Raw genomic sequence first — 26639 nt, forward strand, 5'->3', positions numbered from 1 at the left:
AGCCCGAGACAATTTTAATGACGGCAAGTTCATAAGTGTTCATGTTAATTATATTGCTGTGTTAATCGAGTTTGCTATCTTGTGTATTTCAAAACGTAGTGAATGATATTTTTATTTATTCATTGATGTAGTAAAGACTTTGTATATTATATTGTTATATGAATTTTGTGGTGAAAACATTCAGTCCATTTAATAAAATCCCCAAGCGCTAAAACATCGCCTGAAAATAGACGCAAAAGAAGAATGGAAAAAAGAAATATATTAAAAAACATGTAAGTATTTTGGTTTTAGACACACTTTAACAGCAGAGCAAATGTTTCTATAGATAATAATAAATGTTTCTATAGATAATAATATATACTAATGACCATTTTATTAGAACTTGAAGTAATACTTTATTTTTGATAGGTCTTTAAAAAAAGTTACTTTGGATGTATGTAGTATGTAGAGAGCTGGAACATATTTTTCGTAGTTATAATGGCGACACATTAAAAATAACAAAAAATTATTTAAACTTAATAGAAGCTGCAAAATATGTAAATGTAAAATATAAAATATATAAAATTACTTTTTTTTAGATGTAAAATGTATTTTAAAATACGAATTCTAAATCAAAATATTAAAAATAATTACAATATCCGCAAAAGAAAAATCACAAAGATTGTAAAATAAATGTCTAAATGATATTCATAAAGTCTTAAGTATGACCTGCTTTTCCTTTATGGTCAAATTCTTTACATTTTGCCGGCCTTTTATATTTAATTTATGTTTTGTAGCAATATTTATTTTGTTTGTAATACACACAATCAAATCGTAGATTCATATATTTCTTTAATTAATTGTACAAATTACTTATTAATTTTCAAAACACGTTTTCACAGAAAGTAACTAGTTATGACTTCTTAGTGCAAGATATGGCATCGAGGTATACTTACCGTTAACAGTTTAAGTTTCGAAGTTGTTCATTACAGTAATGGAACAACGTAAAATATAATACATACAAGCATCGAGTTAGAATCTATGGAGAGGGCATCACGTGACTAAAAACGACCTCACTTCGGCCATATTGTTTTGACACTTTTGACAGATCGTATATGTTTATTTACGTTTTTTGTTTTTCGAATATTTTTAGTTTTATAATACTTTTATAGAAACTGTAATAATATATTGTGATAGTGCATAATAATGGTTTCTTGTTCTCAACGTAGTTGCAGTGGCAGAAGCAATGTTAATAAAAAATCTTCAGGAATAACATTCTACAGATTAGTATACAAATATGTAAACAAAGTAATGGCCCGTACTTCAGAGAATAAATTAATAGTATTTAACTGTATTAATTTATCTTTATGTATAATATATCGTGTTTTTAGTGTTTACCGCGGGATAAATAAATCATAGTTTATTAAAAATGTATTGCACTTTGTAGATTATGATTAAATCTTCTGAATAACTAGTCATATTTTTATAGTAGTTTTAATATTATTGAGTCCGGCCATGATCCCACCGCCATATTGGTATCATCGTTAGCCACGCCTACCTACGCCGTTTTTAATACACACGTTAATGTGCTCATAGCTTCTCCATAGATTCTAACTCGATGCATACAAGTCTCCTGGCTTTGTCTCGCTATGACGTCATGCGCAAAGTCGATTAAAATTAGAACGGCAAGTGAGCTTATCTTGTTGTTATAGTATAATGGTAACAACGTAACATGCAACCGAGTCGCATAAACTCGCCAATATTTTCGTTAGCTATTTACCGAATTACTATTAACACATATTTCTATTAGTAAAAAATATAAATGAAATTATTTCACAGTAGTCATAAAATATTTATTTGCAAGATTTTGTAATTGTTACCAATGATAACAATGGTTACATGGACAATTCGCCAGTGAGTAAAGGCTATATGCAAACTAAGCATTTTAAAGTAAATGGTCCACGGTTTAGTCAATATTAAGTTGATGGGTCTTCTACAATTTGATCTGATTTAATACCAAATTACCTATTTTATTTCATGACATCAAACATTTATTTCAGTTTAAAACTTTTCTTTTGGGGATATACCTTGCCGGCAGTAGAAAAGAGCTTCGAAAACGTGTTCAAATCCATGCTGATATAGATGAAGTTTTAGAAAATGACTACCAAACTGTTGACATAAGTTGTTTTCTATACGCTTTCATTCAAATATTACTTAATAAATTATATTTTTATTACAGCATGGAGCGGATCCTAGTAAGAAAAATCGAGATGGAGCCACTCCATTAGATTTAGTTCGAGAGAACGACCAAGATGTCGCAGATTTGTTAAAAGGCAATTCAGCTTTACTAGATGCAGCGAAAAAAGGTAACTTAGCGAGAGTTCAAAGACTGGTAACATCAGATAATATCAACTGCAGAGACGCACAGGGTAGAAATTCTACTCCACTACATTTGGCAGGTAAATATTGTAATATTACTTTTATGTTATTTCTCCAAAAAAGGTCATAAAGTCTGTAAAAGAATTACGCGTGGTAATAAATCGATCACACGTAATTTCTTAGTAAAATATGTATATTTTAGGTATAATATAATATTAGTAAACATTTCTGTTATTGCTTTATAGATCGGTTCGTGTAGAAAACATTTCTGAATTCATCATGGTATTAGTATTATTAAATACAGTGATGAGTGTCTTACCACCCGGCAAAATAGCGGAAAGGATAGAAGACAGATTAAGTTATGAGATAGTATGAGATAAAGCTAGTTCTTGACGTGGCTATTTCACTTCAGTCATAATTATACGGATGACCTCGAAAATATTTTATTTTAATAATTTCTGATGTTAGCGATTTTAAATTATTAATTTTTAAGTTTATTTAATAATAAAAATAACTTAACTGAAATATTTGATTAAACTAAAGGTAGGTATGTTCTATCCTAAAACAATTGTGTGTGGAATTGGCGTAATAGTTAGAGACGTGGTCTAGTGACAAGAAGATTGGAAGTTCAATTCACACCAAGGATAAAATTTTTGTTTTAGTCAATCAAAAAATAATAGAAAATATGATACATATTAGGTAAAAAGTTTTCGAAAAACTCATTATTTACAATTTATTCTTATTCCAATGTTAAAAAATAGAAATACAAAATAATTCAATTTCAGTTTTACAGTCTTCAGTTGTGATTGCAAAATAATCCGGTTAAGACTGTTTAATGCCAAATCCATCACTAAATTCTCAGTGTTAATATCAATTCCTCTGTACAGGTAATGATTTTCAAAACAATTAACAACATTGTAATGGATGCGCGCGAACAGCTGCCTGCTTTACAGCTAACCAAATCATCAAGCCATCAAAAATAATAACATACCGAGAAGTGTTTTTGCACGGTAAACAGAAACTTTTTATTGAAAAAACAATTCGTGAAAATGGTTTTAACGGTCGAGGAAAAAGTGCAAATTGTTGTCTGGCATGTGAATGGATTATCAGACAACATGATTAGACAACAATTTGTAAATATGTTTCCAAATAGGCCGGCTCCAGCACGATCAACAATTCAGTCTTTTTTTACGTAACGTAATTTTTTTACTTATGGATCCGTGTTCACTCCAAGAGGAGTTCGTAGACGAAGAGAGGTAAATCCAGATTTGGAAGTAAGGGACACTTTGATTTGTGCAAGTATTGAGCAAAATCCTACCCAATCAACATCTCGTCTCGGAGAACAATATGGAATTTCAAGATTTAGAGTAGGTAAAATTTTGAAAAGACATGGATACCGTCCCTATAAACTTCATAAATCCAACGAACAATTCCCTGGGGATCAATATAGACGTTTAGAATTTTGTCAAACTGCAATGGAAATGTCACATTAAGATGAACATTTTTTAGAGAACGTTTTGTTCACCGATGAATGTACGTTTTCATTGCAGGGCCGTCACAATTCAATGAATGCTCGGTATTGGTCTCGAGGAAATCCTCGTCAGATTTATGTCGCTCGTACCCAGCGTCCTCGAAAAGTAAATGTTTGGGGAGGCATAATAGGGAATCATGTCATTGGTCCATTTTTTATAGACTGTATGTTGACTGGGCGGAAATACTTGGAACTTCTGCAAAATCAAATTGTCCCAGCCCTTCGTAATTTACCAATACCTTTCGATTCCATATGGTTTCAACACGATGGTTGTCCCGCACATAATTCTCGCATCGTCAGTGAATATCTCAGTGCGACTTTTCGTAATCGATTGATTAGTGGCCACGGAGATATTTTTTGGCCTGCAAGATCACCTGATCTTGCACCTTGTGATTTTTTTATGTGGGGATATATCAAGTCCAAGCTATATGGAATTGAAGACGATAGGCCTAATTCTCTCCAAGAATTAAGAGAAAAGATCTCTGATTCAATGAGAGGTATTAGTCCAGAAACATTAACTAATGTTAGACGAAACTTTTATAATAGATTGGGTTATTGTTCTGCTGCTAATGGAGGCTTATTCGAACATTTATTGTAAATACATTTCATTAGCATAATTTTTTTTTATTTTTATAGAATTTCTACCTATTTAAATATTTTTGGAAGTACATTTATTTAGAACGTTCTTTTATGTTTGAAGAATTATTACTTTATTTTCGAAAGTACGACATTGTTTTTTCAATAAGATTTTCATGTTTTACTATAAACACTTCTAATAAAAACTGAAATAAATGTCTAGTGATTTAAAGCAAAACGATATAATGTCTGCATAATTTCAAATTTTTAAAAAAGTAAAACCTTCATGTGGGATTTGAACCCTGAGCGCCTGCATGAGAACATCGTGACTTGAACTCTGATCCATCAAACTTTTATATTTCTTCAGTGACAGTTTGGGATATTGTTCTGCTGCTAATGAAGGCTTATTTGAACATATTGTAAATACGTTTATTTACAATATTTTTTTATTTTTGTAGAATTTTTACTTATTTAAACATTCTTTAAACGTTCTTTTAATTTTGAAGAATTTTTACTTTATTTTCGATAGTACGGCGATACTTTTTTTTCAATAAGATATTTGTGTTTAACTTTAAACACTTCTAATACTAGTAACGACTGACATAAATGTTTAACGATTCAAAGCAAAACGATCTCTGCATAATTTCAAATTATTAAAAAAAAAAAAGAAAACCACATGTGGGTTTTGAACTCTAATCGTCTGCGACGTCTTTGTCGAATTCTTACCACTAATCCACGAAGGATAGTGATTATTCCGTGACAAGAGTGTATGAAACTCCTCACATCATAATAGAAATTATTCTTGGTTAATAATTTAAAACTTTAGATTAAATAATTACTATTAATTAAATTATTTTATTCACATTTTTGCTTTATTGTGGTCAATCAGTTTTTACTTTATGTGAAATTAAAAAATGGAAATACGTCACACATACGTTACACATAATAATTATGACCGAAGGTGATTTAGCTCGAAGCTAACGTCTAAAGGTGTGAGACTATCGATTTATAATGTTAATTATAGGTTTCTACCGATTATTTCCCACCTCTACTACTTTCATCTCTTTTTATTTCACAACGTATTATATTTTCTATCTTTTGCGTTATTTTGCCGGTTCTTAAGGCACTCATCACTGTATATTAAAATTGCATAAATGTTATTCGGCCTTACTTCCTATTTTTTAGATATTTTCAACTAGCCTATTGTTCGTGTAGGACTAGTATTGGAAATATTCTTTTAAAATAAATCTCATCAGTAGTACTGAATTTGTGAATACAGCTGATGCGTAAATGTTATTAGGAATATTCATAAATTATTTACATATAGTGTACATTATTATATTAATAAAAAGGCGTAAAGTAGTCTCTTTACTTGGAAATAGGATTCTAACACCTGAGAAAATTATGGCATGTGTTAAAGAAGACACCAACTCTCGTCAACTATCTAGAATGTATTTTTAGAAACTTTTTAAAAGAAGTAGATTTTAAGTATCAAAAACGTAATAGAAAACCTCTCTTGATAGATAAATAGGAAATATCTTTTTTGGAAAATAATCATTTACGAATAATTGAACAAGCGAGGGAAGAAATTAAATAAATTTTGGATTTGAAAACGTACTGGTGGCTATTAAGAAGACATGAATGGTGATGTTTTTAAGTAATGATTTTTTGAAGTGGGAGATATGATTCCAAAACGGGTTATATTTGTTTTATACAGTCCAAGTGATCATTTTAGACTGCAAAAAGTGTTGCCAACAAGTAGTCAGTGTAAAGTGACTTATTTCCAAAAATATAAACGGCAAAAGATCCTTTAAGAAAAGATCTTCACACTGTTGCTAAGACGTACAAGAATACATTTAAAACTAAATTGTAGATGTAGCAGTAGCGTCACGTGGTATATCGATATTTTGACTTCCCCATTACCATTGTGAGTTTTATCAAATAAAATTGATTTGGGCTCAAGAGGGAAGCTACACGAAAAAATCTTACTTTAAATACATGATCTTAATCAACTCTTTCACAGTGACATGAGTTATTTTGTTTATTCCCAAATGCACACCACTGTTGTACGTTAAGTGCCTGTACGTGATGGAACGTGCTTTGAATATTTCATGGTGATTTATTACTCTGCATATTTGTTTTTACTAGAACAACTGTAGAGAATTACCAGACAAAGAGAAGAGAAGAAAAGAGGATACACAAAAGAAAAAAAAACGAAATCATTTAAATAACTAACTTAAATATATAGAAAACCTCAACAGAAAGAAAGAATTCAGAGCATTCTATAAGAAAGTTAACATTAACAGAAAAGAATTCAAGATGAGCACAAGACAATGCAGAAGTCAGAATGGCGACCTATTAACAACAAGGAAAGGTGTATTGAATAGGTGGGTGGAATTATTTAACTAGTCACTTCATGTAGAGGAAGAAGAAGAAAACCAGGAAGATGGAGGAGATGAGGTAAGGGGAACAGACAAGAGGGAAGAGGAATCACCAACGATTCTTGAAGTTAAAGATGCAGTTAAAAAACCCGGAATAGATAATCTCCCAACTAAACTATATAAAGAAGGTGGCCACGATACCATAATGGCATTACAGCAGCTTATAAAAGAAATATGGACACAGAAATCCCTCCCCAATATTGGAATATATGGGAATACACAAAAAAGGAGATATTCTTTGAATGTTCTAACCATAGAGGAAATAGGCTTCTAAATGCAGCGTATAAAATATTTTCCACAGTACTATGTTACCGTATGGCACCATATCCAGAACGGATATTAGGAAAATACCAGGCTGATTTCAGAGGTGGTAAATCGACAATTCATCAGATTGCAACCCTGAAACAAATTTTAGAAAAAACACTGGAATATGGCATAGATACTTATCGCATATGTATAGACTACAAAGCAGCCTACCACTCTGTGAATAGAAGTGAAATGTTCAAAGCAATGAAAGAGTACAAAACAATAATACACCCAGTCCTAACATATGGTTCAGAGACCTGGACTCTAACAAAAAGTAATGAAGACATGTTAGGATGTTTCGAAAGCAGTGAATGACAATGGAGCGTGGAGAAGACGATACAACTTCGAACTTTATAGAATATACCAGGAAACGGATATCGTTAAATATATTAAGATAGGACGTCTAAGGTGGATAGGGCATGTAATGCGGATGGAACAAAATGACCCAGCTAGAAAAACGCTCCTTGTTAGACCCATTGGTCAGAGAAGAGGAAGACCCAGAATATGGTTTCTTGATAATGTCGACGAAGACATGAGAAATATGGAAATACGTGCTTGGCGGAGGAAGGCGATGGATAGGAACGACTGGAGAGAAATTCTTGAGGAGGCTAGGACCCACGCAGGGTTGTGAAGCCAGAATGATGATGATGAATTTTTTTGCAGATCTAATAGAGATGTTAAAACTATAAGTTGCCCAGTCAACATTATTGTACTTATCATAGACTGCTCATCTTTGCATCTATTAATTCCGAATTTATAAAGTATCAGAAATATTCTCATTACTCTGTGTTTTTTTTTTTAATTGACTTATGAACTTTGCAAATTCCCTCGTCTATGTTTAATTCCTCATATAACTTTAAATTCGTCGATTTCCTTCATGATTTGTGTATAAAATCTTTTTATATTGGTAAGTTGGTGTATGTTTTTTAGTTAAGTTTTCACAACGTAGTTAAATTTGAACTCAACTTTCTGTTGATGACAAGAGAAGTTTGCAAAGCAATGTGTGTTTAACCTGTATATATTTATTACCATGAATTTTCATTAAGTATAAGTCATGGATATTAATATTAATCTTTTTTATAGCTGGTTACAACAATGTAGAAGTTGCAGAATTTTTGTTAGAAAATGGAGCAGATGTTAACGCTCAGGATAAAGGCGGTCTCATTCCCTTACACAACGCTTCCAGTTATGGTCATTTGGATATTGCAGCATTACTAATAAAGTACAATACTGTCGTAAATGCTACTGATAAATGGGGATTCACACCACTACACGAAGCTGCACAAAAAGGACGAACACAACTTTGCGCTTTACTGGTAAGAACTATGACTTTTATTCGGGCGTCGCTACTAACCTAACTTAACGTATGTGAAGATTCATTTCAATATGTCAATTTATTCTTTGTTTACAAGCAATTTAGTATCGACGTATCACAGTAATTTTTTGGGAATGGAAAAAATCAAGTTGAAAATCAAATCAAGTGAATTTTTATTTTTGGAAGGTTTAAAAAGAAAGAAAATTTATAAACGAATGTTAAAAATGTATAAGGACTCTTCGCCTTCAATTAATACAGTAGAAAGTTGGGTTGCTGAATTTAAACGTGGTCGTACAAGCCTTGAAGACGAACCACGTTAAGGACTTCGAAAAATATTAACAACACCAGAAATCGTAGAAAAAATACTGGATATCGTATTGGAAAATCGTCGAGTGACTGAACGAGATTTAAAACACATTCGAATGTGACATTTTCAGCTATATTTAGAGCGTTTTCGAAAGGATATAGTGGATTTTGTGCGTCGATTTATCACTATGGATAAGACTTGGGTATATCATCATGATCCTGAATCAAAACAAGAGGCTAAAGAATGGTGTGAACCTATCAGATCTCTTGTCTTGGCTTGTTTTGGATCAACAGTTATGTATAGAATGAATTTAATGAAGCTTGTTGTTCTTCCTTTGCACCATGATTGGCTTCTAATTATATAATATATGTGGTTAAGAAATGTTTGATGATATTTAGTAATGCTGTAATAAATATAATAATACAAATTTTTTTTAGTTGGCCCATGGTGCAGATCCTTTTCTGAAAAATCAAGAAGGTCAAGCTCCTGTCGACTTGGCGTCTGCTGATGATGTACGCTGTCTCCTTCAAGATGCAATGGCATCACAACAAGGTGTACTCACGGCATCCGCTCCACCGTCCAGACCTCCATCCATCGCCCTGTCGCACACGCCATCTCCGCCTCTACCATCCACTAATGTAGAAACCGTTATTATGCCTTCTGGCGCAGCCGTTCAACTTCTCGTGCCCGTTGGAAGTAGAGCGAGTGTTTCGATGGCTCCAGTTGAAGGATCCAGTTCTTCTGGAAAACTCGAAGGCGCTGAAGGAGATGACGGAGCCATATGTTCAGTTGCTAATTTCTTGACTAGTTTAAGTTTGGAACATTTACTAGATATCTTCGAAAGAGAACAAATTACGTTGGATATTTTAGCGGAAATGTCACATGAAGATTTAAAACAAATAGGAATATCGGCGTACGGTTTTAGGCATAAACTTATTAAAGGCAAGTACTGACTTTCAATGTTCATGCTTCCATATCATATAGCAGTATACTATATACATAACATTTCACCATGCGGTATCGCAGTGTAAGTTTAAAATCATTTACAAAGAACGGTTGCATTCTTAGGAAAGTGTTTCTGGCTATTTCATTCCTTTTTTTAATTACTGTTTTTGTTTTCTTTTCGTTGACTTTGATAGCATACTTTCTCCTTCAAGCTAGATTCTATCCAGCAGAGTTTGTATATCTTGTTAGCTGTCAGTGATTAGTGCCGTGTCATAGGCGTATCGGATATTGTTGATAATTTTTCCATTTATCTTTTACTTTAAGATAGTGAATATAGGTTAAACAATATAGGGGATAAATCATTTCGGTATTACCAGGCTCTGTCCTAACAAAGGCATCTTGATTCCAATACAGGTTGTGTATTATTCTGATGTCATTTGGATCCAGGTCTTTTCTAAGCATTCCATCAATTTTTCTTGTTTTACTGTATCAAAAGCTTTCTCATAATTTATAAAACGTAAGTAGATGTCTTTTTGTTGATCTCGACTACATATGAGTGTAAACTTTATCAACAGCGGTGACTCCAATTTTTTGCCGTGTATTCTCTCTAGATCCACGGACCAGAGTCTTGAGATGCTCTCAGAAATCGAATAACATTCTTCCTCTATTAGTTCGATATCTAAATTATTTGAAGACGATATTTTCGAAAGTGTAATCCTATTTCTCAAACCAGCAACGGTCGTTGGCATACGATAAAAGATCTTTGATTTGTAGACTTTTAAATTATGATCTAATAATGTAGCAGCAGCGACGAATGTTTTTCTGGATTAATCAAATTTTCCCTTATTTTCTTGAGTCAGTCACTCAGTAATTATTGTCAAAATTGTTATGTATGACTCTCCTGAAACCTACTGAGTGGAAAATTTGATAGATTTCAAGAGATTTCTGCAAGTCTTTGATAACAAGTAGTTTCAAAGCAATTAGTATTGGCGGTGTTTGGGATCTTGTAATAAAAATTTCATTTAGAAAAGAAAACAATCTTACGTAATCTTTCGGGCATGTCATATGTAGAGTCCAACAACGTATTAACGTTGAGCTCTTCTCTTATTCCCTTAAGTAGGACGTTTTTTTTACAGTAATTATCGTTGAAATTGTTATGTACGACTCTCTTGAAACGTTCCGAGTAGAAAATTTTATAGATTTCAAGAGATTGAATGGAATGCTTTCTGTAACAGAAGTAACAACCTTTATACAAAAATTCACCCTCTTTTACCTACTGTGCCTTTTGCTGCAAGAAGTCATCCCAATAGAAGAGTATATTCAATGTTTGTTAGATGCCTTGTTAATCATGCTACTGTGAAAGCCTATCTTCACAGATTGAATTTAAGTGACAGAACTCTGCGATTGTAATGGTAACACTGACGATATCAATCATTGGATGTTTGAATGCATATATAATATAATAATGCTGGTATTAAGTATCTATTGGAAAATCTGATAAAGAACAAATACCTCTTCCTCAAAGTCAATCTTCTGTTTTATAGATCTCTCGTCGTAATATTAGGCTTAACCAATTTTTTTTTGGATATTTAAAAAGAACTTAAAGAAAAATTTAGGATGGAATGTGTAATGTGAATGTATAAATCTAGCCTTGTTCCCTCTGTCTATACTTATGTTATATATTTACCTCCTAGCCGTTGCCTGTCTTGTGTTGTAATTGTTGTTGTTGTAAAAGTCGCTATGAAAGGCACCTTAGCGTGAAAAGTTTCCCTATATTATGTAATCTCTTGTTTGTTTTAAATATTCACTTTAAGTTGGCCAGAGCCCTGAATGTAACGAGTGAAAGTATGGTTTCTTGTCGATCTACTGATTCTTGTGATACTGATGTTTACATTATATTTTTAATTTACCTCTAGGCGAAGTACTATTTTGTTAACAAATGCAATAGATCAGTACATCATTAACAAATTCAAGTAGTCAAATACATTATCGTGGCTGAATGGATCAAGTTATCCAAAGCCATTAATTAAATAAAAAAAAAATCATTTAGAAAAGAAAAAAGCTGGAGACACTTTTCAGGTTTGTAGTATACAGAGTCCCATCGTGTATTAATGTTGACCCCTTCTTTTTTTACACATCCCATAGACATTTTTACATTCATCAATTGCTTTTTTCCTCTTTTACTATTTGAATTTTTGAAAAATTTGAAAAATCTTATGCAACATTTAACAAATGCTTGTAATATTTGCTGTACCATTTTTTCAGGTATACATAGACAATCGTTAATCATTTGTAACCATATTTTTCGTGTTAGTTTTTACTATTTTTAGCCATCTTTGCTGCTTATTTTTTATTGGTGATAGCGAAGGTGCGAGTAACTCTTATAACATCTTTGTCACCAATTTTGGATAAATTCCCTCTGGCAGTTTTTCAAATGAAGAATTTTTGACCGAACGTTATTCAAGTTTACTTATTTTGTCATGCTTGTATGCCTGTACAAAGCAATCTGTGGATCCGATAGCCAAGAATGTACACTCACTTCGATATGGGTAGTCTATAGGTTTTATGGTTTTGCGGTCCAGAAAAATAAAAATTTTAATGTCTAGTTTAAAATTCAAAATCAATATACACACAAAGTAAACTCCAAGTATGTGTGTACTTAACATTCATGTATAGTGTTTTTCTATTTTATAGAATTCTATAGCCTGTTTCATTAAATTCACTTCTTTATAGGAATGGAGCGTTTGGTGGCTAGTTGTGGAGGTCTTTGGACAACTCCTTCCAATCCTGGAACACTTTTAGTTGATCTCTTATCCGACGACAAAGAATTCATTACCGTAGAGGAAGAAATGCAGAATAGTATTAGGGAACATAGGGACAACGGCCATGCTGGCGGCATTTTCTCCAGATATAATATAATTAGGGTAAGTGTTTTGAAATAACATAATGTTTTGCAAATGAATTTTAAAAATATTCCCTTATCAAGTAGAATACATCCCAAATTTTATAAGGAGATTGAACTTGTTGAAATTGAACCGAAGAATAAGGTAAGAAAACAGAAAATTTCTGAAAAGTGAAAATATGTGGCAAAAACCAGTCGCTTTTACTTTCGTCAGAGATATGGTCAATCGATTTTCGTTAATGTTATTTCTCACTTATTTCACGAAGAGCGTAACTTACATAAATCCCTGGACATAATTAAACCAACTCAAGCATTATTTACAATTATTTGTAGATAAATTTAGTCTCATATTGCTAGTATATTTTAAACGATTATCATACAAATGTATATTTTTTCAGATACAAAAAGTTCAAAATAAAAAATTATGGGAACGGTATACCCATAGAAGGAAAGAAGTTTCCGAAGAAAACAATAATCAGTCATGCGAAAGAATGCTGTTCCATGGTTCTCCGTTTATCAACGCCATTGTACAAAAAGGTTTTGACGAAAGGCACGCCTACATCGGAGGAATGTTCGGTGCAGGAATATATTTTGCAGAACATTCGTCTAAGAGTAATCAATATGTCTATGGCATTGGAGGAGGCACTGGCTGTCCTACGCATAAGGATAGAAGTTGTTACACTTGTCATAGGTAAAGTCTAAAATATGCTCAATTTTAAACGAGTCAAATAAATTAATCTATATTATTAGTTTTACGAGGGCTGGTTCTTAAGTTCTGGGAAATATAAATGTCATATAAATATAAACACGACAAACCTTTTAGTCCTAGGACCTGGTTGGAGATATTGAGATATTCCTCAGTTCCTTTGTGCCTAGAACTTTATTTTTTAAATTTATGTTACTCAATTTCTTTAGATCTTTCTCCACGTCGGGCAATCATCTCATTTTATTTTTCTACGTGTTCTCGATACCTAATTATTTTGTTGCTACCTGAATTAAGAGGTTATCACAGTATAGTTTTCTTTATTTCTTTGTTGGATCTTCTTTTTTACATGTTATTTTTTCTTTGGTTCATATATTCTCTGTATAATTTTCCTTTTCTGAATTTCTTATGTTTCTGAAATTTTGTCATATTTAATGTTCATGTTTCTTCAACGAAGTTGAAGTAAAACATGGATCTGATATTTAATCAAGCTTTTTTTTTAACATCTAAGAATTTTTACAATCTGTTTCACAATAAAAACAATAAGTAAAATTGTTTGTCTTTACAATGTCAGAGAGATGTAAGGTCCAGTGACCAAAGCTCCAGAACTCAAATATTGGCTTGTTTACCGGTGGGATGCGAACATACACAGATACGCGAACACGAATACTAGAAGCGGCACAGATCACAATGGCTGGGTGCTGTTGAAGGGTGTTAGGATGCACGCGCAACCTGTTTTGATATTGTTCAGAAATTCTTACTCTTCAGAGACTGTTAGTACCTGCAGATCTCTATGTAAGGCGTCATTCTGGATATACCAAGGGGCATTAACGATTGTTTTTAGAGTTTTAGATTGAAATCTTTGTATTTTCATAACATTAGATTTGCTAGCTGATCCCCAGAGCTGCGAACCATATGACCAAACGGGTTTTATATTACTTTGTATATCAGCTTGTTGTTGATCGATAGGTGTGAGTTTTTTCCCAGCATCCAGTAAAGTTTTCTGTATAAAATTCCTAGTTGAAGTCTTTTCGTTCATATATGTTTGGTCCATGTTAATCGTTTGTCCAGATGAATAACTGTGAATATATACCTCTTCTTAAGAGTAAATGTATTAGTTTAAACCATTCATTAGTTTTGTTTAGATGTAGTTGCAGTATCTCTGATGCTATTGCTGGATTACTATGAGATATTAGGAAAGCAGTAAGTAAATATTGCAAGCGTAAGGTTAGTGCTTGTTGGTAAGTCGACCGTATGTATCGGGTACAAAATCGGTCCGAGCACACTACCCTGAGGTGCACCAGATATGATGGGGTAGAGTTTTGTATAGGCTTCACTTTCTGTAAGATATGCTTTAAGCAGTTTGAAGCAAGTGTAAGGTAGGTTTTTCTTTAACTTGTACAGAAGTCCTGTGTGCCACACCTTGTCAAGAGCTTGAGAGGCATCTAAAAAGGCTGCAGTACAGTATTGCTTGTTTTTGAGACTAGTTCTTCTTAGCCTTCTGTCGTCCATGTTTGGACATAGGCCTCTCCCAACTCCTTCCATCGGTCTCTATCCTGAGCAACATATCTCTCCCAACTCCTTCCATCGGTCTCTATCCTGAGCAACATATTTCCAATTTGTTCCGGCTATTCTTTTAATATCATCAACCCATCTCATCTATGGCCTTTCTCTTGGTCGTTTACTTTCGTAAGGTCTTCAATGTTGTATTGTAGTATTCCAACGTTGGTCTTTCTGTCTAGCAGTGTGGCCCGCGAAGCTCCATTTAAGTTTGGCAATTTTTGTTGCTATGTCATCGACTTTTGTTTTGGATCTTACCCAGTCGTTCCTCTTTTTATCTGACAGTCGTATACCTAACATTGCTCTTTCTATTGTTGTTTCTGTTGTGGCTAGTTTATTCATGTTTGCCTTGGTTAGGGTCCAGGTTTGACATCCATATGTCATGATAGGAAGGATGCATTGGTTGAACACTTTGCTCCTCAAGTATTGGGGTATTTTGCGGTTCTTAAGTATCCAACTAAGTTTTCCAAATCCTGCCCATGCTAGCCTTGCTCATCTAGTAATTTCCGCACTTTGGTTCTCTTTGTCAAGTCTCAGGATTTGGCCTAGGTAGATATATTCCTGGATTTGTTCTATCTCACTGCCATTTATAGTTATACGTCTGGGGTCATCTGTGTTTGTCATTATATTTGTTTTTTTCATATTCATTTTTAGACCGACGTATTGGGAGCTGGCTGCTAGTTCCCCCATCATAATTTGCAGTTCCTCGAATGTGCTCGCTGTAATCACTACGTCGTCAGCGAATCTGAGGTGGTTTAACTTGTTGCCATTAACGTTAATGCCATAGGTTGACCAATTTGTAGTTTTGAAGACGTCTTCTAGGGCTAGGTTGAAAAGCTTTGGCGATATTACGTTCTTATTGTTGACTAGTTCTTATTGTTGTGTATAATCTGTGAGCTTGTTCTATTGCAGCGTGTTGGTTACGAAATCCGAATTAATGGTCAGGTATAAGACCCTTTTTGTCAAATATTAGTTTGATTTTTCTCAACAGAAGTTTGTCAAAAATCTTCGAAATGACTGGGAGTAGCCTAATCAGTCGGTATGAGTTGACATCTTTTGGATCTTTACCTAGGTTTTTGAATGAGTTTAATCTGTGCTACTTTCTATTACAAAGGGAAGTAGTGCAGACTTAATATAGCATTGAAGATCATAGTGATTATTCTGTAGCAATCATGGGTTAGTTCTTGAAGGATCTTACCTGTAATGAGGTCGTATCCCGGCGCCTTGTTGGGTTTTATCTCATTTTTTATTATCTGTTTTACTTATTTAATGTTAAATTGAGAGATTGGTAGTTCTATTTGATATGGAGCGTCAAGAAAAGCATGAAGTGATTCTTCTTGTTCTATAGGCTCTGGTAAATGGACTAAATACTTTCGAAAGATGTTCTGCGAATGTCTCGGATTTCTCTGTATCTGTTCTCGCCCATTTACCTTTGGCATTTTTTAAAGGAGGTATGGTCTCATGTAGCGATGTAGCTCTTTTAATTTTCTCGTCACTCTTCATAAAGAATAGTTTGTATCTTTGAAAGGCGTCAGATTTTCTAGATAAGTTTGGATCCTCTGACTTTTTTCTTCTTTTTACAGACTTGTAAGTCTTCTGGTAATTCTGTTTAGGTTTGCTTTGTCAATAGGTGCGTGTGTGTTTTACCACTTTCTCCTTAGTTTTCTTTTCTCTTCAATCAAGTTTTTTGCACTTAGAGAACAATTTATGCTTTCCTTCCATATTGTCTGTTCAGGAGTAGCACTCCATCTCGTCTTTTGTATGAAAGTTCTGTAAGTGCACTTCGAAATATGTTCCAGTTTGTTTGGTTATTGGTTAGGACTGGAGGCTTACTTCTGAGTATGAATTTGGAGTCTAGATCAATTAGAATGGGAGAATGTTCTGACGAAATATCCCAACTTCAACCCGAAATCACACAGAAATCTAAGAGATCTGGTGTTTTATTTGGATCTGTAGGCCAATACGTTGGTTCTCCTGTAGATATACATTCTAGGTTGTTTCCCATTATTAATTTCAGGAGTTGTCTACCCCTTGCTGTAATTACCCCAGAGCCCCGGTGGTGATATTTGCTGTTAATGTCTCCTCCTGCTATGAATTTGTGTCCAAGAGAACTAAAGTAGGTATTAAAGTTGTTTTCGTTAATGGATTGGCCAGGAGGACAGTAGACTGCAGATATTTAATAATGCTAATGATTAGTTATTGCCTGTGTGTTTCCATTATGTGAGCTTCCCTGTTACTTCTTTGTCAATAATTACTAGAAATAAAGTAGCATTAAAGTAGTTTGAACTTCACTTTTTATGTGAATAGAACAACTTTACTAATTTCCAGAAAACCCCTGTTGCTCTTCTCTCTTTCGTGCACTTGATTTCAAGAAAAAGTTCTCATATTCGTGTATTACATGTCTTAATTCTCTTAATGCTTTAGTCTGTAATGCAGGAGAAATTTTGGGGATTTCTTTTCCATATCTTGGCTAAATTCTGAGGGTTAATTATTTATAAGTGGTAATAAACTTATGTCTATTACTGCGTCATCTCTAAATGATGTTGAATCTGGTTTATTTGGAACAATTTACTAAAATTTCTGCAACTTTCTGATTTTTTAAACTATAAGAACCTTTTGACAATCGATAAAAAGTTTGTTAATCAGTATTAACATTGCAACTATAAAAAATGAGTGTACAGCAAAAACCGCTTTTATTCCTATTCTTGATTTTTTTATTTTATCGAGTGAATCTTTAGTTATTGCAATATTTAGTGATTTAACAAGTTTTTAGTTATTAAAAGATTTCTTAATAACTAAAAAATTTTTAAAATTCTTCAGATTTCTTTCTAAAATAAGATTTACTGTTTTGCAGGCATCTTCTATTATGTCGCGTAACGTTAGGAAAATCTTTTCTTCAATTCAGTGCTATGAAGATGGCTCATGCTCCTCCTGGACATCACTCTGTCGCAGGGCGACCATCAGCAGGCGGATTAAATTTTCCAGAGTACGTTGTTTATAGGGGAGAACAAGCGTATCCCGAATATTTTATTACCTACCAAATCGTCAAACCAGAAGAGTGTTCGTCGAGTACTGATACTGAAGTCAGGTAAAGTAAAAGAATATTAATGTAATTTACAAATTGTGTTTTTTAAAATACCATTTTTAGTAGTAACAATTTTTTCTCTAGTTACCTACATTATATTCAAATATTGCATTAATAAAAAAAATGGGCTCAATTCGAATCCGAGATCCCTCGTTTCCAAATACGAATTAAAAAAATTTTGACGTTGATCTTGAACAAAATTCACATTGATCTTAGCGTTTATTTCATTTTTTCCATTAACTCAACACTCAGCAAATTTTCATATGATTCATTTTAATCGCGGTCCCTAAGTTGCCGTTGCCACATGAATATATGCTGTTTCATTTTGTTTCACATATATTGAAATCTGTGATAATATATATTTTTAATGTTCTCAATTTTTGTTGCTTCTCTCATCTTTTCTCGATCTCTTTCTAACGACTTTCGAACTAACTTTTTAACCATTTTTCTGCCTTAGTATTAACATTTTTTTTAGAAACTAGTCGGTAAGAGGGCAACGAGAAGAAAAACACATTAATTTATTCAATAGCCGGAATTTCGACCAAGTTAGTTTGTTGTTGTTTTTATCGGGGTTATTTCAAAATAAATCAATAAATCATTGAATTTATTTACGAAGTTGAAAAATATTTAAATTATTGTTTTATTCTTTTTTCGTTGCCAGTGATTTTATCCTGTAATACTAAAGATATTTGTTTTTTCGTAGATTAAGTTATAATATAACATTCTGTGGAGACCTTTTTATCAAATTGTCATAATGAGTGTTTAAAAAAATGTTTTTTGAATATTGTAATAGTTTTTGAGTTTATTTTTTAGACCTGGCATATAATGGCTAGTAAACATGTGCTGAAGATATCCAGTCTTACTGAATTTTTCAGTAATGACAACAAAACTATCAACTATTTAAACTACGAGAAAACGAATATAATTAGTCTTTTAGGGGACAAAATCACTAGCATTTAAAAAAGGATTTAAGGATGTTGTTATATTTTGGTATGACGGCTGATCGAGGATTTGTCCATTTTGTATTTCCGTAGGTTGTTACCATATTGGTGTTTGGTACTGCATAAGAAACGATGGTTGCATTTGTTATTGTAATCCATATTCTAAATGTTGGTTTGAATCGTTCAAATTTTGAATCATGTTACCAGGATATATTTTAAACTGCTGGGGTTATATTACAATTATTAATAATAATTGTTTAAATTTTAGGTGATTTCCGGAGCAGTGGCTGATGCTTCGACCAACCAAGACGTTTAAAGATTATATCTGCGGATTGTTGTGCCACGCTTTACGCTGTCTAGCACCAGCAAGAAAGCAGTGTAGTTGTCAGGAGAGTAAATAACCAAGTTGGAAAGATAAAATTTTTAATAGGTTACGCAGTGCTGTACTAGATATGTTTTTATTGTTCGCGCAATGCCTTAGACAAGATTTTTGCCAAAGGGTAGTTGTTGAGGATGTTTAAAATTGTTTGATGCAGCATTAAAAGTTAAAACATTTGGTTGGAAGTTAATATTTGTATTACCTTTAAACGAAAACAACTTTTTGTAACGTTGCTACCAATTATTCTACACTGTCAGTATATTATAGTTTCTGTACTAAATTTGAGTCCAGTAAAAATATTTTCCCGACTAAGATCCGGTAGAATGTGCCAATTGCCGGACTCATGTTTATTTGCCTACTGCCAAATAAAACATCGTGTACCTCGAAAATGGTGCCTACGAAACTAGGCTGGTAATTTGGGAGTATCTCCGCTAGAATGTATCCAAACTTTTTTATTGGTATATTGGCTCTTGCGATACCTTCAAAATATTTTAATTCCTTATGTGTTCTTTGGGTGTAAGTCAATCTGTTTTATAAATAAGTTAAAGAAATTTACTGAACTGGGTAATCTAAAACATTTTTGTGACGTTACTGTCGATTTATGATATATAAGCTGTGAAGATAAGATCTCATTCGGGAGATCCAATGAATGATTCAGGAGATCTTCATTTCCTTAATCAAAAAATTTCTGGTTTCATAATTTTCGACCATATAACTTTTAATGCTGAAATCACACAAATTTTTCTGTATCTATTACAGTTTTAACTATACTAATCCACAAACGGATATATACGATTTTTTAATATCATCCTTGTTCAGTTATTAATGATTAATTAGGATTCTAAATAAATTTTACCCCTAATATAGACTTAATTACAAAGTTGAAAATTTGATGGTTTTAGGATAATAATTTCTAATGATATGACTGCGCAAACTATCTGCCGCAGGTCTCCGATGGTCCTATGAAATATTAAAAATCTAAACCCGAATAACACTTTTCGTAATGATTGTTGGTGTTAACGTTTGTGGATATTATTTTTCAAAAAAATTGAATTAGATCTTTCTGAGACTTGTAATATCGGAAATTATATCTTTAAGGCTTTTCGCTTTAATACGACTGATAGCTGCGTAGATATTCAAAATTTTATCTTCTTACTTAAGTGTGCGGTTGTCACGTTCGAAAAGTATTGCGAGATTTTTTTGAAATTAATTTTGTACATTTTTATTATAAGGAATCAAACAATGTATGAAGTAGTATCCGTTGTTTATTGATTTATATAAACAGTTTTATCGATTCACGTAAACATGTTTTATATTAGTCCAGTATACATATATTGGCTTTTGATATGCGTTACTAATTATTGTTCTCTGGTCTCTGAACTTGGAATCGATTTGAAACCAGCTGAAAAAGTTGTGGATAATTCATTATAGTACGGATCCCTTTTCTACAGCCTTGTATCCTGAATATCTCGGAAAGTATTATTCCTACGACAAAAATGGATAAAAGTAAAATTGTTTCCAATTAAATCTCTTATTAAACGTTGTTTATGCAATTAGTAAAAAATTCAGCGCCTAGAAATTAATGAATACCCCGGCACTTATCTTATGCAAAAGTGGTTTCAGTTTGAGAGGTGGCTTTGGTCAAGCTGATCAAGTGTACCAAGACTCAAAAATCAATTGTTTCAGAGCTTCAAGTGTCGTTTTTAGTCCCATTTTTCAAAACGTGTCTCTTAGATTCAATATACCGCATCTGAATCTCATTAAACACGAATAAAGGATCTGAATAACCTTTCTTAATGTTGCCCTGTAAAAAAATCTATCTGTGGATATTCCACTGTTTCATGTTGATAGTCCACTAAATGACGTAGATATTCTGGTGAGGTATCTCGGTAGGATATCCCACCGATTCATGGCAGAAGTTTCACTAATATGAGGAAAAGTGCTACAGAGATATCCCTCTGATTCACAGAGATATTCCACTTTCCTACATCGACGTGTAGATAATTTTGTGGAACACTAAATATGCGCCGAAACTTCCAAAATAATGCCAATATCCACATTGTATCAGTATAGCGTGGATTTGCGCGGGAAGTAGCTGATACATATGCGGACGCAGTCAGAGGATGTATACATACGCAGTATATGTCAGTGAAACATGCGCTGTTGGTCGTTCAACGGTCCCTACAGTACTGCCTACGCAGTCAGACGTTTGATTGATACCCACTGCACATGTGTACACCTTTCCAAAGCTTTCTGCGCGTATGCCAGTCTCTGATACTGTCTATGCAAGAGTGTATTTCGGGAGGAATTAAAAGTAGCTCAATTTCAAATCATAGAATTTTTATTACAAATTTACCGGTGTTAAATGTGAGGTAATGCGTTTATTTTCTTGTAGCCTGTTATTTTTTGTGAGCATAGCCAGCCCACTAAGCTAACGAATTGACTTGACAACGCGAGTCATAAAGAATAGATCGAATTCTTATTTCTTCGTAAGCGTGGACCGAAAATAGAATTTGAAACGTGTATACTTCATCTATTATCTTTGCCTGCATAACTAGCAAATTAGCACTAGTCATAGGAAATTCTCTAATACAGAATAGAAAGAAATATTGTTTGATGTTGGTCACTTAAGTAAAATAAACGTTGTAGGTTCAAAAACGTTCGATAAAACTGCTGGAAGCATTTATAAAGAAAACGGGAACTTTATTAACTTTGTTGGTATTTATTATTTTGCATAGTTAAATTTAGCTTGTATTTAAATCTATGGGATACTACAACAAATGTTTGATTCTTCGTAATTTTAGATCATGAACTGAGGCTCAAAAAAAGTCAATATAAAAAATGTTTCATACCTGCATTTTATTGCTGGATATCATGTATATATAGTAATAAGGAAGTAATATTGTCAACAAATTTTCTGGTGTGCACATCTTTATAGCCTTGAGAATGGGTGGAAACTAATTTTTTCCCAACATTTTGCCATTTATCTCGAAAAATGTTAATTTAAGCTTAATTGATAAAATTAGATCTTCTACAAGTTGTGATGTAGTGAAAATTTCGAGCGTTACAAAAATATGTTTTAATTGTTTATATCTCGACATTTGTAATGCGCAGAATTGGTTCTCTTTTTAACTTAAATTATCACGTGCAAAAATAAAACTTTTAATTTTGCAATAGAGATGACTATTTTTTGAAAAGTTTTTAAAACCGTGCAAAATATTTAATATACCTAGCCCAAAGTATTTAATATATTTTTTTACTACAACTGATTTTTTAAAATAAATGTTTTCTATAATTCGTTTAAAACTTCGCTCAAAAAGTCGATGCATGTCACGTGACCGCTGTGGCGTGATACGTTCGCAACACTGGTAAATAGTTAAAAAGTGATGTTTTATCCGTGAATGCATCGCTAGAAAACAAAAGTAAATTTAGAATTTTTTGGAGGTTTGTTTGCTTAATATTTAGGGCATAGCAGAATCGTCTTTTAGCTTTAAATTACCTCGCATGCCTTTATAAAAATTTGTAGATGATATAAATAACCGAATTCGCAAAACTCCCAAGTAGTACGAAAAAAAAATCGGACAAAAATTGGGCGTTTATTAAAACGACATTATATTACATACAAAAAGATTGCAACGAATTAAAATTTTTTAAAAGAGTATGTTTTAAGAATTATAAACATACGCTAGTTGTCCGATAACTACTTAAGGAGCTACAAAAGGAAAACGAAAATTTTGGAAAAGTGGCGATTTATTTCTCAACATAGTCTATTTTTACGTCGATACACTTGATTCAGTGATGCTCCAACTTCTTTAACTTTTGACTTTTTCAAGTTTGTTAACAAAAAAGTCGCACTGGGCCAAATCTGGAGAATACAATTTTTTTTTTTAAATTCAGCATCGAACCGACCCAATAATTGGGCATATTAGAGCAGTTTTGCCCTTCTCCAGATAGTCGATGTACATATATCACACCTTGTGAATTCCAGAAAACGGTGGCCAATAACTTTCCGACCGATAGGACAGTCTTCGTCTTCTTCGGAGCACGTTCTCCGGGCTCCACTTATTCGACTACTTCTTGGCCTCTGGTTTGTACCAGTGGATGCATGTTTCGTCGACGGTTACGAAACGACGCCGAAACTGCTTCGCATTGCGTTCAAATAGCGTCAAAAACTTCTTTGACGTAGTCTGACTATTGCGCTTGTTGTCCGGAGTGAACAAACGCAGCATTCATTGGACCGATAGCTTTCTCATGCCCAGAATTTCATGCAGGATATGACCTTCGCGGTCTTTTGTTTTGCCTACTGTCTCAGGTACCTGGCGCACGTTCAATCGGCGGTCTGCAAATACGAGATGGATTTTTGTCACGTTAGTCTCTGTGGTAGCCGTTTTCGGGACATCTGTACCTTCTGTACAGTTATAAGTGTGCAATGAGATCGGGAAACCACAGAAAACCGATACCTCCCTGTCCATCTGCAAAGCTCGAAGTGGAAATTATTTATCTGAGTATTCGGTAGAAAACTGGAGTTACCTTCAGGGTGTCGATGTATTCATCAGAGATTTCGTTGGTGGCAGAGATCAGAAGTTTTGTAGGGAGAAGGGTAGTTTTCGTTTGGGGACAGATATTGCTCTTTTTCATTTTATATAGTAAATTTCTGTTGTGATAGTGGCGCCATCGGGCGGTCAAGCTAAGTACTATCGGAACACCGCGCCTTCGTACAGATTTCGCTTTGCACATATTTTGTTGGGTCATAAAGAGGAATACTTTTATACTGGCTTTGCTCAGATTTTGGTAGGTCATAAAGAGGAATACTTCTGTGCAGTTACAAATCTCACTATTATGTCGTATAGTTGTGAACAATTTTATATATCAATAACTGTAAAGTATTCGCTGCAAAGACAAGAATATCAATTCCCCTATATATCTATCATGTAGAGAATTTTATTTTATGTCTATAGACATTTTTTCCCTAAAATTAACAATTTTCGAGATAAATGTCAAAATATCGGGAAAATGGTGATTTTCGTCCCTACAAATAGAGATCTTTTACATTTTTTGGGGAAAAGATTTTCCCTGATTGTGTTCTTAGATAAAAACGACATCCAGTAATAACACCGCAAGTTTCAATTATTTTGTTTTCAAACCCTCAGTTCTTGGACTATAAATGGTATGACTTAGTTATTTTTATAAACGAAAAATAAAATCAAGTCGATGTCCCTTTCCATTTAAAATGCACCTTAAAACAAAATAGTACTCGTATAATATGTAGTAAAATATAAAATAAGCTTTCATTGTGACTACTATACTTTTTCACAGGTTAATTAAATGGTATATAAAACAAATGTTCAATTTATATTCAGTGTCAGTTGAATAAGGAAACATTTAAGCATAAATATGAACTACACTTAGCTATTTCCGTGTGGCAGTATTAAATTGATCCAAGATTTCGATTAGATAATTTTTTCTCTATAACAGAAGTTAGTATTTAGCATAATACTTTTATATCTGACATGTACATTAAACAATATGATTTACTTCAAGGTTTGTATATCATTTTTATTTAAATAGTGTTCTGTTGTTTTAATATTTACATGTTTTTGTTTTATAATTTTTAAATTGCAATCATCTTCTTGTGTTCGTTTCAGAAAATATCGGATTATTAATAATGTAGAGTTCTGCAGTTCAGCTAGGTCGTCGCTTCTCAGTGACTAGTATTTAGGGAGGAAAATATACATGTATTCTTACGTATATCTGTGCCGGGCGTGCAATACCTTCAATACGACATCTGGCAATCGCACAGATTACAGAAGTGTACAGATAACAGTATCTTTGGTAATTGCTTTTAACAGCATTTTTTAGATTCTGTATCTTCTTCTTACTGCTCAATCTTTCTCTGAAGATCTCGGTCGATATTTTGCTGAGCCAACTTCCCATATTTCTGACCCATATGTATATATGCTTTCAACAATGGTTTTGCAAATAGACTTTTTTTGTTTTATTTGTTACTTTATAGCTCCAGAGGAATGATTTTAATTGACAAATAGCGCGTCTTCCTTATTCAATTTTGTTTTTAATGTTCTGCTGGCTCTTTCTGTCAGATGTTAATGTTACACCCAAGAATTTGAAGCATGAGCAATGCTTAATATTTAATTTTTCTGGAACGAGATCTTGTTTTCATCGCCAATTATCATATATTTGGTCGTATGCACATTTATTTTTAATCCCCATGTCTTATATTTCTCAAAGAGTTTCCTTGGCATGTAGCTTGAGTCATCAGTATCAGCAGCTATCAGTACTTGATCGTCTGTGAACAGAAGAGAATATATTGTGTCATCGCCCACCATTATTCTAATTTCCGCCGCCATATTTTGAATGCTTTCAAGTCTATTTTAAACAGTTGCGCTAAGGAATATCCCTCATTAAGCTTTTACTAATTAGAAAATCTGCAGACGTCGTATTGCCTACTTTGACTGCGCTTGTACATCCTGAGTATATGACTTTTACAGCTTTATGGTAACATTTTTCTGTTCTTTTTTTTCCTACAATTTACCTTCTTTTTATCTCTAGTTGTTTTTTGTTTCAATAATTGATTTTATATTTTTAGTTTTCTATTAGTTTTATAGTGAAATTTGGATAATTTATTAAATATTCGATCATAATTTGATCAGTTTCCAGTTTTAAATGCCTCCGATGACAATCAAAGAGCTTTTTGCTTTTGGTTTTGGTCATTTTTGTTAGCTCTTTAAATTTATTAGTTGATCACATCACATTTATTTCAATTGTTGTATTTTATATACTACCATAACATTTTATTGTTTTAGACATTTATAATTTGTTTCAAAACACCTTACAAAGTTTGAATAGTTAGGGCTTTTAATTATATATATCAAGGATCAAATTAAACTACCCATATTTTTTTATTTTGACATGAAGTATTATTTTTCAGCAATGCAATTCAAGTAGACCTTTATTATTATTAGTTTTTTATGAATACTGTATTATTACATGTTTAAATGTATCGATCGGTATATTAAATGTTTTATATACTATATCATCAATACTCAATACAATATAAAACAGTATGCCACGTTAGTGGCGACATCATAACGCTATTTTTGTTTAACTATATCTACGTCATATTTCTAACAAAAAAATGAAGATATTTCTTTAAGATCATTCCTAACAAAACATGTTTTTAAAAAAATTAAAATTCTGCCCATAAAAAATTCGCTTATTATATCGGATCGACTGCAGTACCCTGAGTAACGATTCACAAAGAAATTTTCAGTA

The 26639-nt window shown here is 33.0% G+C and overlaps 1 protein-coding gene across 1 annotated transcript in view; it reads left to right on the forward strand.

Moving 5' to 3' along the window:
• The window catches only part of Tnks (tankyrase), a 79599-nt gene extending 55338 nt beyond the window's left edge, over window positions 1-24261 (forward strand). Inside the window, exons 9-15 of the mRNA XM_072530184.1 lie at window positions 2219-2438; window positions 8296-8528; window positions 9272-9776; window positions 12513-12703; window positions 13080-13372; window positions 17799-18032; window positions 19239-24261. Coding sequence (XP_072386285.1) covers window positions 2219-2438; window positions 8296-8528; window positions 9272-9776; window positions 12513-12703; window positions 13080-13372; window positions 17799-18032; window positions 19239-19242 — 1680 coding nt within the window. The 3' untranslated portion in view covers window positions 19243-24261. The remainder of the gene's footprint in view (window positions 1-2218; window positions 2439-8295; window positions 8529-9271; window positions 9777-12512; window positions 12704-13079; window positions 13373-17798; window positions 18033-19238) is intronic.
• The last annotated feature ends 2378 nt before the right edge of the window (window positions 24262-26639 follow it).

Source organism: Diabrotica undecimpunctata, chromosome 4 (assembly GCF_040954645.1).
Source record: "Diabrotica undecimpunctata isolate CICGRU chromosome 4, icDiaUnde3, whole genome shotgun sequence".
NCBI classification, from domain to species: Eukaryota; Metazoa; Arthropoda; class Insecta; order Coleoptera; family Chrysomelidae; genus Diabrotica; species Diabrotica undecimpunctata.